This window comes from Dendropsophus ebraccatus, chromosome 4, assembly GCF_027789765.1.
Source record: "Dendropsophus ebraccatus isolate aDenEbr1 chromosome 4, aDenEbr1.pat, whole genome shotgun sequence".
NCBI classification, from domain to species: domain Eukaryota; kingdom Metazoa; phylum Chordata; class Amphibia; order Anura; family Hylidae; genus Dendropsophus; species Dendropsophus ebraccatus.
In genome coordinates this window covers 109,960,071-109,975,419 of record NC_091457.1, presented here as the reverse complement: position 1 = coordinate 109,975,419, position 15,349 = coordinate 109,960,071, and the positions used below count along the sequence as shown (strand labels likewise).

Genomic DNA, 15,349 nt, shown 5'->3' with positions numbered 1-15,349 from the left:
AACTACTATAGTACTGCCCCCTATGTACCAGAAAATAACTATTATAATACTGCCCTCTATGTACAAGAATATAACTACTATAATACTGCCCCCTATGTACAAGAGTATAACTACTATACTACTGCCCCCTATGTACAAGAGTATAAATACTACAATTTGTGAGAGGTAGATAAATCAGCACTCACCCGGTATCTTGAATCAGCTCACTTTATTCCGTCTGCCATCGGTGGCGGGGAGGGGAAGGTGCGGACGCGCACTGGGACAGCCGTTTCGGGGATACGCCCTCTTTGTCGACCAGGTGATTGCGTCATGGGGAAAGAGGTGTGCTCTATGTACAGGTAACGTGCACGTGACCAAAAAAGAAAACAACACAAAGATTCAAAAGCAAATCATTATACAAATACACTGAGATAATTACGCTCGTTAAGGCCGAGCGGACCAGTAGCACTGAGCCGAGAGATCCAGAGAGACTCCTTCCTTAGGAGTACTTGGTGCCTGTCGGCTCCCTCTGGGACTTGAGTAACTCTTTCTAGTCCGAGGAATTTCAAAGTCCTTACATTGCCTTGGTGGACAGTCCGTATATGCTCTATTAACCGTGGGACACCTTTACCTGTCTTCACGGAGTATGCATGTTCTTTGAACTTTACCCACAACGGTCTTTTTGTTTTTCCCACATAAAATGACCCACAATTGCAGATTATGGCATATACAACGAACAAGGATTTGCACGTAATGAAATCCCTGATTATGCATTCACGTCCTCCCAGACGGATAAAGGAGACGTCGAATAGTTGGGTGCAATATTTGCACTGGCCGCACCTTCTTTTCCCCTGAGGTAGCGTTCTTGATAACCAATCTTTATTTTTGTTATTAATAGAAGGTTTAGGGGTATTAAGATGGTCAGCTATGGTTTTGTTTTTTTCTGTAGGAAATACATGGTTTCTTTGCAGCTATATCCCTGAGGTCGGGGTCTGATTCTAAAAGGTGCCAATGCTTCTTAATGGCCTCTTGTATAGCTAGATTCATAGCTGAATTCTGGAATATGAAATTAAACCTTTTATCCTCATGGGATGCGTGTTTGACTGGGGGTAATAGAAGAGTAGCCCTATTTTTTACACTGGCTCTTTGTCGCGCTTCCCTAACTAAACTGGTGGGGTATCCTCTCTCAGCGAACCTCTCCAAAGAAGGTGTTTGCATGTTCTTCTGAAACTCTATTACGTAGCTCGTGCTTTGCCTTGCATAGGTCTGTGGTAACAAGTGCATACTCTTTGCAATGTCGCTGAAGTATGATGGACATAAGGCTCATAGCATGTCTTTGGTGAGCGACCTGCCAGGCTTGGACAAATTCTGGGTCATCTTGGTACAACGATGGTGTCTTATAAGATCGTAGACCTCTCGGGACCCGGCCACTCTCTTCATATGCTCTTAAAGAGTTGATCGTCCAGAACAGTCTGGTCTCACGGTCGGCTAGATGGGAAATCCGATACTCAAGGGCTTTAGTACTTATGGCTTGCACTCATTCCTTTGCGTTACATGACGCAAAAAACGCATCCGCTCCTTCCCTCCCCGCTTGCAATGCTTGCACTTGTGGGGTGGATTCATTCGTCTGGACCTCCATGCTGGTGGAATAGTGTGCAGAGTCAGAGACACAGGTATGCGAATGCAGGAGGAAGATACAGCTGGCCCGCACCACTAATCAGAGCACCAGTGTCTGGGAGTCTACGGCGGTAAACATGCAGGACAGGTGGCAGGTATTCGGCTGAAGACCGGGGGTGCAAGACGGTATAGTAATGATGCGAGTTGTGAGAGGTAGATAAATCAGCACTCACCCGGTATCTTGAATCAGCTCACTTTATCGGTACTTTATCGGCACTTTATCGGTACAGCTATGGGCACGCCGGTCTCCTGTACGTATGCCAACCTGTTCCTCGCTAAGCTGGAACACGATGTTGTTTTTTCCACAGACAACCCTTACATTAAGTTCATTAGATCGTACCATCGTTTTGTGGACGACGTTTTTGTTGTTTGGTTAGGCACAGAGGCACAGTTCTCTGAGTTTATAAATTTTTTGAACACACAAAATCACGTTAATATGTTTTTTACATCTAAATTTGGGGGTCATTCATTGGAGTTCTTAGACGTTTTAGTCAATGTCCGCGATAATGAGATCCATACCTCAGTATATAGGAAGCCTACCTCTAGCAACTCTCTTCTCCATTTCGACAGCTCACACCCTGCGCATGTTAAGAAAGCAATTCCTTATAGCCATATGCTACGCCTGCGCAGGGTGAATTCCACTTATGAGTCCTTTAACAAACAGGCAGCCGAGATGGAGGAGAGGTTCGCTGAGAGAGGATACCCCACCAGTTTAGTTAGGGAAGCGCGACAAAGAGCCAGTGTACAAAATAGGGCTACTCTTCTATTACCCCCAGTCAAACACACATCCCATGAGGATAAAAGGTTTAATTTCATATTCCAGAATTCAGCTATGAATCTAGCTATACAAGAGGCCATTAAGAAGCATTGGCACCTTTTAGAATCAGACCCCGATCTCAGGGATATAGCTGCAAAGAAACCATGTATTTCCTACAGAAAAAAACTAAACCATAGCTGACCATCTTAATACCCCTAAACAAAAAGACCGTTGTGGGTAAGGTTCAAAGAACATGCATACTCCGTGAAGACAGGTAAAGGTGTCCCACGGTTAATAGAGCATATACGGACTGTCCACCAAGGCAATGTAAGGACTTTGAAATTCCTCGGACTAGAAAGAGTTACTCAAGTCCCAGAGGGAGCCGACAGGCACCAAGTACTCCTAAGGAAGGAGTCTCTCTGGATCTCTCGGCTCAGTGCTACTGGTCCGCTTGGCCTTAACGAGCGTAATGATCTCAGTGTATTTGTATAATGATTTGCTTTTGTATCTTTGTGTTGTTTTCTTTTTTGGTCACGTGCACGTTACCTGTACATAGAGCACACCTCTTTCCCCATGACGCAATCACCTGGTCGACAAAGGGGGCGTATCCCCGAAACGGCCGTGCCAGTGCGCGTCCGCACCTTCCCCTCCCCGCCACCGATGGCAGACGGAATAAAGTGAGCTGATTCAAGATACCGGGTGAGTGCTGATTTATCTACCTCTCACAACTCGCATCATTACTATACCGTCTTGCACCCCCGGTCTTCAGCCGAATACCTGCCACCTGTCCTGCACGTTTACCGCCGTAGACTCCCAGACACTGGTGCTCTGATTAGTGGTGCAGGCCAGCTGTATCTCCCTCCTGCATTCGCATAAATACTACAATACTGCTCCTATGTACAAGAATATAACTATTATATTAAATATAATTATAGTCCTAACCCAATGTAGCAATGTACTCTGCCGGACCTTTGAGAGAATACTTTAGAGAAGTTAATTGTACCCATGTATAGACTTCAGTCTGCCCTACAGTGTCAAGCGACCCATCCTAATAGGGTGATACAAGCCCCAGTTGTGGTTATCTGGGTGGAGTTAAGTTCCCGGGGGTGTTCAAGTTACCTCCACTGCGAGATAGGATATGTAGATCTTCCTTGGTAACTTTGTCCTACCCAAGCTATTTCCTCTTGTATTTCAGGATACTGCCCTGCACTTTTTAGACTGGTTCTCGGCATGGGTTAGGATGTTCCTAGACTCTTCTCCCTTAAGGTGCTTAGCACTATATAGTAGATATAGTAGTAGAAGTAGTAGTAGAACTGGTTGTCTCTAGCTGCATCTGAACACTTGGGTGTCTAGACTCAACTGAACTGTTGGTCCTGGACAAGGGTCCTGGTGCGAGCCAGGCCCTGGCATGGCTACAGCAGGGACACTTTCACTGTGTGCCTTTCTCCCACAAGAAGGTTAGAAGTAGAGGGCACCTCCTATAGGTCAATTAAGGCACATGTACACAGAAAATAGTAACCCATTACCTTCCTCAGCTGTGCAATACATAAGAATACAAAATACTAACATTTGATGGAGAAACTTTAAAGCAACTCTGTACCCACAATCTGATCCCCCCCCCCCAAACCGCTTGTACCTTTTGGATAGCTGCTTTTAATCCAAGATCTGTCCTGCAGTCCGTTTGGCAGGTGATGCAGAAATTGTCATAAGAAATTTCTTTTAAAATTGCAGCTCCGTGCCCTACGGGCGTATCTGTGCCCTAACTTTGCACCACCCCTCCATCCCTCCTCCCCACCCTCCTCATCATTAGGAATGCTCCAGGCAGATTGCCTCCTTTTCACCACCTGTGTTACCACAGCACATGGGCTGGATCATTAAGACACCTGTACAATGTTCAAACAGGAGTAAATGTTCCAGTGGCATTCCTAATGATGAAGAGGGTAGGGAGGAGGGATGGAGGGGGTGGTACAAAGTTAGGGCAGAGATACGCCCATAGGGCACGGGGCTGCAATTTTAAAAGTAATTTTTTATGACTATAACTGCATCATCTACCGAACGGACCGCAGGACAGATCTTTGATTAAAAGCAGCTATCCAAAGGTACAAGTGGTTTGGAAGGGTCAGATTATGGGTACAGAGTCGCTTTAAAAATACCTTCATCACCACTTAACCTAAAGTGAGAAGCTTTTTGAGAGGTGCACAAGAGAGACAAAAACACCCATGGTACATGTGTATCAGTGGGCCTTGGGTGACCATTATCTTGTGCCTATTATCTCTGCCTCCAATTTCGAGAGTTGACGGTTCACTTGTTGTCTAATATATCCCAACCTTTTATACCACAGTTACTAGATAATGACTATTATTTATCTCACCTCTTAATAGTTTTAAAGCGTGTTCTCATGTTCAGGATTTTATATGCATTATGTACAAAGTAGCTAATTTTTGTGTAAAAAATTGTGACTTTTCAATGCCAGAACACTGATGCATGTGGTTATCTAATTTCGCCCCTTAACGCCTCCTCTTTTTTAATCGATTCCTTTCCTTTGGATTAAAAAAACTACATAAAAAAACTTGAATCTGTTTCAGGTGTATGCTGACACCAGGGCTGATTCTAGGTTTTCTGCTGCCTGAAATGGTGAATCCCTTCCCCCCCCCCCCAGTTCCCACATTACCCCATAACCTCCTTTCCCCCAAGCCTATTGAAAATCATAAGTAAGGCGCATGTGCAGAAAACTTGCAGATTATATTAAGTGCATAAACACAATCCAGCTCCACCACCGTTAATTTCTAATTCAACAAGTGTTTATACAATTCTTCAGTCTTTATTGCTTCTCCAGGAATAAAAGCACCAGACACATACAAGAGTCAATACATTGTGACAACTCCAGGTGATCTTATTCATGTTCATACTACTATTACATATTGTGCTCCATACTCCATAGTGCTCAATAGTGATCACTTGTAGTGTGGTGATGTCTGAAGCATATAACAATACCAAAATACCTACTTCTGTGTCCAGCTATCATTTGCAGGTCATGAAGTCAATGAAGTCAATGAAGTCATTGGCTTGTAGCAGACAGTATAATTTATGGCCACTCCATAAAACATGCCGCCCTTCAGAGACTCTACAAATCTGCCACCTGGGCAATAAACTAATTTCTCCTAATGGCAGAAACAGCCGTGGATGTCTGCCATTTTGTTTTTTCTCTTTACTTTATGGAACACCTAAATAAATTAACACAATTCCATAGGTTCAGGGTACAACATGAATAATAGTGTCATCATTATTTACATAACAGAATGTTCCTGTAATACTATTGGCTCTGTGAACGAAACTCTGAACCGAAGTTGGAAGTGTCACCCCAAAACTGGTTTCTGTTACTGCAAACCCGGTGTGGCTGGCCCATACTGTGATCGCTGTTTGATGGGATACTGGGGGTTTGGAGAAAATGGCTGTAGACCATGTAACTGTGCAAGAAACTGCGACCCAGACACAGGGGATTGTCAGAGCAGGTATTTATTATTATTATTATTATTATTATTATTATTATTTAACATTACAAGTGGCTTAAGGGGACATAGTCATCACTTTCATACGTTCTGAAGCACAAGTCATCAGGACAGTCCCCAGTGGCTTAACCCTGTTCTGCCAGCCTTGATTGATCTTCCTATATCCATTAATGAAAGCTGGTGGGAAAAATCTGTTGGGGACCGCCCCAATGACTTGTGGTTTGGAAAGCATCAAAGTGATGACAAATTCCAGGGAAATGTACAGCAGTAAAGGTTTCCAGTACTGCCAAAAATATTTAAAAATCATAAACTTTTTATTCTATCTCAAAATAGATTTAAGAAAAAACTCCTTGTAGGAGACCTGTACACCTGCACGTTTCACGCTTTAGCGTTTAATCATGGTATCGCACCGTGATTAAGCACTAAAGCGCAAAACCTGCGATGATGATGTCACTGCTTAAGATTTCTGCCATAATCTGCAGTAACTATAGTCTGGTTTTATCCCTGCATTTTACAGCAATGACAATGAGCATTATCTAAACATTCCCATTGGTGGACAGATTCCTGACATCATAGACATTCCAACCAATGAGAGTGAAGACGACTGGAAGTGGACAAGTGAGCAGGGTTTTTCAGCTTTGCGACATCCAGGTAAGCGATGTCACTCGCCTAAACATGAGTTTACCTGGAAATATTTTAGTTCATCTATGGAAATTACACATTTTATTCTACTGTATTGTACATTAATAATAATAATAATATCCTAATGAATATTCATCCAGCGCTCTGCAGTGATGAGCACTGGAGTGACATCACTGCAGAGTACCGCCTCAATATCCATTAGGAGTGTGGGCCAGCCGGGGCGGATCAGTGCACTGAGGGTGATAGTCCTGCCCCCAGTGCACCAAACAGCCTAATTTACATATCTAATAAGCTGCAAAATCAGATGTGTACCACATACATATATGTAAATGACTACAAATGTGCTGTTCTTTAGGTAATATGGCCTACATCACTGTACTGTCTTCTCCCCAAAGGATCTGATCATTTCCCAGTTTCCTATTTATCTTTGTGGGACAACCCCTTTAAGGCTTTGCTTTTTATCTTTTGCGGAAGCCCTGTAGCAGCAAGGTCTTTGTATACAGTGGTGCCTTGGATTACGAGCATAATTGGTTCCAGGACCATGCTTGTAATCCAAATCCACTCTTAAACCAAAGCAAATTTTCCCATAAGAAATCATTGAAATGCAGACAATTGGTTCCACCCCCCCAAAATAATGATTTATTATTCTGAATACCATGTAAAACAGATGAAACAAACATTCAGAAACATCAGAATATGTGATATTATAAGTTACTGTACAGTAATGAAGAGGATGGGAAACACAAGGGCTGACAGAGACTGCAGGAGCATGAAGGAATGAGCATTGCAGATGTGGGCACATACATGAGAGGGGTTACAGCTATAAAGAGATTACCTCCACAGTCCTGTCCCCTGATGTAAGCCCCAGCCTGAAGTGGATCTGCTATGATTTGGTGAGGGAGACTTCCTGGGTCAGAGTACAGTGCTGTAGACCCCGCTATGCAGACCATGCCCCTCCCCCACTTGCGCTCCAACCCAGTACAGGGAGCTCTTAAACCAAAGCAATGCTCCTAAACCAAGTTACAATTTTGAAAAACTGTGAGCTCTTAAACCAAATCAATGCTCTTAAACCAAGTCACAATTTTGAAAAACTGTGAGCTCTTAAACCAAAACGCTCTTAAACCAAGTTACTCTTAAACCAAGGTACCACTGTATATTGATTGCCCATGTCTTAATACACATTACACCTGTATTGCCCTGTACATTTGGCATATACAGTACACTTTTCAGTCCTGCTAAATAGATGTAAATGTTTAGAAAATAACAAGTCACAAAAACCAACTCACTAGCCGAAGACGTAGACTCTGAACAGACTGGGCAGGCAGGATGTAAATTTACCATAAGATTTTTATCATATTTTATTTACATCCGCTTCTGGAAAAGTTGAGTCACATGCATTATGAACATCCAACCTTTCGATTAGCTTCTCTCAGCATAACAAATGTGCCTAGATATAGTTGTTGTTTCTCTGCTGCCGTATACCTGCATACCACCTAGATCAGACATCAAACTCTGGCCCATGGGCCAAATCTGGCCCCCAGTGTCATTATTTTTGGCCCGGCAAGGACCTCTATTGATTTCCTAGAGCTGGCCCACCAATGTCTCGGCAGATTATTATATGGGTGGTCTGGCTGGCTGCTCAGACCACCTATATTATAATCTTCTAGGACACAGGCAGTTTTAAGCCTGTGGCCTTGAAGTGAGTGAGTTAGTTCGGGCAGCGTGATGACATCACCACACAGGTCCTTTCCAGCCCAGTCTTCCTGTGGGGGCAGTAATTAACAACAATAGGGGGAACTAGTGTTGGAGCTAAATACTACGTGGTACACTATTGGGAGGGCTGGATACTATGTGGAGCACTACTGAGAGGGCTGGCTACTATGTGGGCCACTATTGCGAGGACTTACTATTATATGAAGATCTATTGGGAGTGTTAATTACTCTATAGGGCACTATTGGGACGTCTGACTACTATATGGGGCACTAATGGGAGGGTTGGCTACTATGTGCAACACTGTTGGAAGGGCCACATGCCACTCTGCACGCTTCAATAAATATCATGGTTGGTCCGTGACTTTGTCCAATTTTTCAATATTGGCCCACTGTGTATCTGAGTTTGACACCCCTGACCTAGATAGATCTCCATGGGGTCACTAAGTTTTATCGGTATATTAAGGCATTATCTATTATAATTTTATAGTACTCCTTTAAAGCACACATTTGCAGCCTTTGCTACACCATAGATGTTGTGCACTGCACAGCCCTGTAATTCATGCTGTCACTTATGGTGTGCCTCATATCCCAGCTTGCCTATGGCTATGTTAAACATTTGGCCAACATCTTGTGTTTTTTTACATGTACCTGGCACATTACATGCAGAGAAGTGTGTGTGCAAGGAGCGGATGCTGGGGAGCATAAAGGATTTCTGTCAGATGAAATATGCGTATGGTAAGTGGGAGATTGGATGTTACTGTGCTCTCCAGATCCTAACGATAATAAAGTAATGTCTTACTCTAGAAACATTCCCATATTTTCTAAGCTGAGAATATTAAGATTCAATAACTGATTTGCCAGGAATCTGAAAACTTCATAAACATCTGGAAATCGTCTTGTCTTATACTCCAATCACATCCAAAGCTGTGTTCACCATTAGGGTATGTGCACATTACAGAATTTGGTCGATAATTCCAAGTGGAGTCTGCAGGGCGGTCTCCACTTGAAGCTCCGCCTGTCCCATAGACTTGATTATATGTCGGATTTCGTTTGATAATATCATTGAGTCTGTGGGACATGCGGAACTTCAAGCAGTCCGCTGGGTAGACTCCGTTTGAAATTTCTGCACGTATTCCGTAGTGTACACAGACTCTTGTGCTGGTTAACATTTGGTGGTGACTGAGGAGTTGCAAGACGCTATAGTGCTGGAACTAGGGGTTTTGTGGTACTGCTGTGACCTAAGTTGCAAAAAGCTTTTCCCAAGGTCCCAAAACACACGCTTTGTAAATGTTCCAATTACCCATTTCTTCAATATGTATAGTATACCATAAGAATAATGGTAATAGTCTTAGTAGAAGCAGGTCTGTAGGTAATGTCCCCCTGTAGGTAATGAGACTTGGCATCACTGCTTGATGCAGGTGTAGAAAGTTTTAGGAGATTTTTGAGAATCTTAAGAATAGTCTGTGACTTGAGGTTACTTAGTGACATGTGTAACTCACTCACTACTAAGAGGGGGATTCTTCATACCAGATTTTACTCTGCTGGAGAGGCTCTTGACAACTTTGGATTAGTTGTGATGACTTTAGAGAAAGTGATAACCAGTACTCCTAGTAGAAAATCCATTTTCTATGATGAGTATGTGGAGCTGCACATCCCGGAGTTCTTGACACCAAGACATCACTGGTAGGAGCCACCTTCCACATTTGCCAGAGAAGACATAGTAGCACTTCTGGTGGCTTAGCACTGCATGGTTATACGATCGGGAACACAGGAATACAGCAGTCCATACACCTCTACACCTACACGAGACTGGAAGTGGACTAGACTAAACTACTGCACATGGCCCTTTCTACCCTAGCTTATAGATTTTTCCTATTGGTGAAGAGAGTCCTGGGTTAACTTAGACTGTGATTGAACAGGAGACATGAGGAGACTGAAGTTAAGGCCCTGATAGGCCACAGAGTGGAGGGAGAGACAGACAGGCAAGCGAGCTCTATAAGCAGGTGGGAGACAGATTACCTGCAGAGAATCATGTACAGAGGTAACCCCTTAATAGACTACAGCATATGCTTGCTGTAAGTGAATAGAAACTTGAGAGAAAGCACAGAAAATGCGGTATAACATCTTAAGGCCCTATTACACCAACAGATCTGACGACAGATTATCTGCCAAAGATTTGAAGCCAAACCCAGGAGTGGATTTGAAAAGAGGAGAAATCCAGTCTTTTCTTTATGACCTGTTGTCTGTTTATAGTCTGTTCCTGGGTTTGGCTTCAAATCTTTGGCAGATAATCTGTCGTCAGATCTGTTGGTGTAATAGGGCCTTTAGTATAGGGTAGGATTGTGCAGCCCTATACATAATACAAAACTACACAGCACAAATCAGGGTTGTGGGACAGTGCATTTCTCTATGAAACCTGACTTGTACTTAAGCAGCTGAGCTCTAAGTGCATATATGCTCTCTGACCACCCACAGTACACTGTTCTCTGGTAACCAGCAGTGTTCTGAATACAGCCTAGATCTGACTGGGGAGCAAAAGACAGTATAACTTAATATACATGTTGATCTATATCTGTTCTCGCTGGCAGTAATAAAAGCAAGGATCCTGTCTGCACATGATAAAGGAACACATGCAGAAGTGGTTGTGAAAGTGAAAAAAATTCTAAAATCAGGGAAAGTGAAAATCGGTCGGAACAACCGGAGCATCTATCCTGAATCGTGGACTAATCGTGGTTGCACCTGCCCCATCCTGAACCCAGGTAATACCTGAAATACATTATGAATCTTAAATGGGCTCTGTGGGTTCAACATATTTGTAAATGACTTAATTTACCAAAAAAGACTCCTTATCCCAGAAAAAATGCTCTAGGAGTCTCACTTCTCTGCTATTTTCTGTACCCTGCCTGTTTGGGGAAATCTGTCTCTCGTAACAGTTTAGGACAAATTACAGGAAGTAGGAATGGGGTGTACCATGTGTTATGGTAGGAAAGCTGATCTGCCTGCTCCAGATATTCCTACTGCTCCTAAAAGGTAAATAATGGGTTCCTTCTGATCTCTGACAACTCATAAAGCTCACAGCAGCTGTCCCTTTACATGGCGCTGCAATGTAATTTCCACCTCCCCCCTCTCTCTACCTTCTCAACAGCAACAGTAGCAGATCAATGCAACCCTTCTTCTTGCTGTGTTGCTTCTTGCTCCTTTCCTTTCTGCTCACATAGCACCTTGCAAAGCCAGGGCATCAATAACCCGTTCTCCCTCCACCTTTCTCCCTGCCATCTACCACTGCATAGATTATCAGTTTAGCACAATGCCAGCCTATTAAGAGCAGTGTAAAAATAGACTTTTACAGCGTCTATTAACACTGAATAAAAGGAAATTCCTCTGCTTAGGACTTATTCACACGTTCCATGTTTAAAGGACGACATGGATGTGGAAGGCCTGTAGTGGAATCCCCTCCCCCCTTCCCCTGCACGGCAGCATTTCTAATATGATGCTAGGAGCTGGGAAACAGTAAATGCGCAGCGCTGTAATAAATTCCACTACATGCCTTCCACGTTAGTGTCGTCCATGAAACACGGAACGTATAAATAAGGCCTTACTGTACTGGTGGCTGCCGGCATAAGTAATTGTATCACTTCACACCATCTGTGTAAGCATTTTGTAGCTTCATACCAAGAAAACCTGACTTCTCTGACTAGCTCTGACTTCTCTGACGATGTAAGAAATTATTTAGTAAAGCAGGGGTAGGGAACCTTGGCTCTCCAGCTATTGCAAAACTACAATTCCCATCGTGCCTGGACAGCCAAAGCTAAAGCATGATTGGAGTTGTAGTTTTGCAACAGCTGGAGAGCCAAGGTTACCTACCCCTGCAGTAGAGCATTATGGATCTGTTTAAATGTAAAAGATTAAACTGTAGGCAAAATATTAAGGTTTTTGAACCTCAATAATAAGGAAGAAGACACAAAAATGAGTCAACAGAACATTGTGAAATTCTATCGAGCTCATCCACATGCTACAAAGGATGTAGAATCTGCCTGGTGGGCGCAGGGTCATGCCACGCAGCATGCCATAGTCTCATCCAGTACTTAAAGGGTCAAGACTGGCAGCCTTGCAGTGAATGCCAGCGTTTCATTCTCTCTAAAATCGCTGACAGACACAGTGCCCTTTCTGTTCGGGGCAGGTCTGGCCTGTTTGGGACACAAGATCAGTTGCTTCTGTCTCTTATCCAAAAGTCTCATTCCACAAGTTGAATTGAATGAATCAAACTGTTCATGTGCAGTTATCTGGCAGGGCAGCTCTCACCCCTCGGAGCGCTGGGGTCGCAGACGTTAGGCATTGTACGCCTAATTCTGATGATGATTTAGTCTTGTGTCATATAATATGGGATTTTTCTGCACCACTGATAATGTGTTGTGAATTGGGGAAGGGTGTCCCCCATGCATTTGTTAACCCCAAAGAAGACAGGCTAAAAGGAATGTCTTTCCTTGGACCGCCCTGCATGTCTGTACATTGTATGAGCAGCCCCGTAATGCTTCATTTTCCCTGTGCAAGGTGCTGCAGGGAAATTTAGAATATGTTGCTTGTACCCCTCAATTACACATGATCATAGGGGTTCTCAGCAGTGAGATGTAATGTGATCATTGTCATTCTAACAGGAGCAACATTTCCCTATAATTGAAGCATTCTATAAAAGAGAGGAAAAAAGAAAAAAAAACGAATGCTTTCAAAAAAATAGCTCAACGGAAGATTTTCCATATTTTACACTGGTAACTGGCGTGAACTATAGCAGAGATCTACACTAGCTCGCAGTGCACCCGATTTTTTTTTTTTATAGTGGCACATGCGGTTTGAAGATCCAGTGCATCTTACCATGTCAAAGGAGAAGTCCAGCGAATTATAAAACCTGCCAGTCAGCAGGGAGGAAATTGATAACAAGTACTAACTTACCTCTCCCCCAGTGCCTGCGGTGAGAGTCGGAGCCAGCTAATGGACTGGCCGCTCAGCCAATCAGTGACTGGGATGGGACGCCACTCCAGTCATTGATTGGCTGATCAACCAGTCCATCAGCCAGGACAGGCCTTCCAGGTGTTCCTTTCGGGACATGACTATCACAATTTGGGGGAAAATGCCTTCTGGCGGGGGTCCCACAGCTCACAGCAGGAACGGGGAGAGGTAGGTTAGTACTTGTAATCATTTTTCCCCCTGCCATCTTTTATAATCCGCCAGTCCTTTAGGTATACACTTCACTAGCCTACTTCTGTGTCAACAAATGGTGTTTTTTTTTTTTTGGCTGCATTGAAGCCATGTTCCTTTTTTAGTAAGGCAGCATTTGCTCTGTGAAACATGATATTGATACATCATGCCATGCGGGGAAACAGTCCAGGACAGGTATTCACTGCCTGTCCTGGACTGTTTCCTCGCATGGCATGATGTATCAATGTTTGAATCTCTGCGGCACTGTAGTGACAAAGCCTCTGCTGCTCTGTCATTACTGTGCTGCAGAGATTCACTCTCACTTTCTAGCAAGTCCCGTTGCCCCTTGTCGAACATGATACAGCATGTTACTAAAACACATCAAAAATATGGTGCAAGCCAGTAAAACAGTTTGGATTATCTCAACTCTGGTGTAAGCAGGTCTTGTTACTAAGTTGAGCTTAGTCGTTATCACTGATCAGAGATCTCATTACTATATGCTATCTTTCAGGTGTAGACTACCTAATAGCTGGACCTGAGGACACCCGGAACAACAAGCTACTGGTCAACATGAACAGTCTAGTCAAGCCCTGGAAGGCGGTCTGGGCCAAGCAGGCTCTTGACTTTATCCGCTCTGGCTGCAAATAGGTCTTGGAGAACTACCTTGACATTTTTAATAAGGGCTTTTTCTTCTATTCATCTGCCACTAGCATAGATCTTACTCCATAGACAAGGAACCCTTAGGCCAAGCTTCTTCCTCTGGGGCCTCCTGGAGATAAGCAATTTAAAGTATAAACCTCCTGGAAATCAGCGATAAGCTTATGCTGCAAAAATGTCATATGATCAGGACTGCTCCAATGCTTCGATTAGCTGCTTTCATGATGGAAAAAGCTGCTTGCAACTTGTTAGAACTCTATGATGACTGTGGATAGATGTTCTATTGCTGGAGAATACACTAGATGTGGCGACAATTGTCCTGAGACTGTACAATGGGACACAAAATAACTAGCATGCAACCAAAGTCTAACTTGGTCCTTCATGGACATTTTAAAGGAACATTACAGCTTATTATAGTGCAGCTAATAAGTCACACACATGGATGTAAATGTCTCTGAAGATTCTAGGCACTGGACTGCATGTGACATAAACAAGTGGATTACACTCAGCTTCTTGCCAACTTTAAAGTGGTGATAACAGAGAGCACTAGATGCAAATGGAGAGAAGACAGACTGCAGGTTTAGTGTCCTGTACCAAGTGTAGGTTTGTCTATACCCTACAATGATTATGTAGGTAGTGGATACTATCTGGTTTGCTTATAAAGTGAAAAATTTTCATGACTCTCACTATATTGCTTCTAGAAAAACAAATTTAACCAAGTGTTCGCCATGAAGACTTGAGAATGAATCTATGTTAAAGATTAGGGGTGTCTGTGTTATTCTGTCTGACTCCCCCGGATCCCCCCCCCCCCCCCAATTATTATTTTTTTTTTTATAGAACAGTGGTTTTAGAGATTGTAAGCTGAGCTCATATTCCTCATTCTGTGAATATATATACTATATTTTGTTTTCTTTGCTCACCCAATGAAGACATCTGCAGAGCACAGCTAGAACAACTCCCCTTCCTTTTTTGTACTTAAATGTAAATTAAAGTTATTTAAACATTTCAGCCTTAAGGTTTGTGATTTACAAATGTTTATGATGCACAAATCGGTGGGGTAAGCCCCTCAAAACCACACAGTTAGTGTCTCGACAAAGCCAGAAGTGGATCCAGCAGCAAGTATATCTTCGGCATTTATCTTTCCCATTTGTTTTGAATCTGCTCTTAGTTAAGGTTCAGTGGCGGTAAAAAAAAACTGTGTGTGACAGCAGCCTAACTGGTC

At 43.2% G+C, this 15,349-nt stretch overlaps 1 protein-coding gene across 1 annotated transcript in view; it reads left to right on the top strand.

Annotated features, from left to right (window-relative positions):
• LOC138789870 (netrin-4-like) overlaps window positions 1-15,130 on the top strand; it is a 38,527-nt gene extending 23,397 nt beyond the window's left edge. The window contains exons 6-10 of the mRNA XM_069968729.1: window positions 5,712-5,925; window positions 6,440-6,573; window positions 8,944-9,012; window positions 10,866-11,036; window positions 13,982-15,130. Of these exons, the coding sequence (XP_069824830.1) occupies window positions 5,712-5,925; window positions 6,440-6,573; window positions 8,944-9,012; window positions 10,866-11,036; window positions 13,982-14,118 (725 nt within the window). The 3' untranslated portion in view covers window positions 14,119-15,130. The remainder of the gene's footprint in view (window positions 1-5,711; window positions 5,926-6,439; window positions 6,574-8,943; window positions 9,013-10,865; window positions 11,037-13,981) is intronic.
• The last annotated feature ends 219 nt before the right edge of the window (window positions 15,131-15,349 follow it).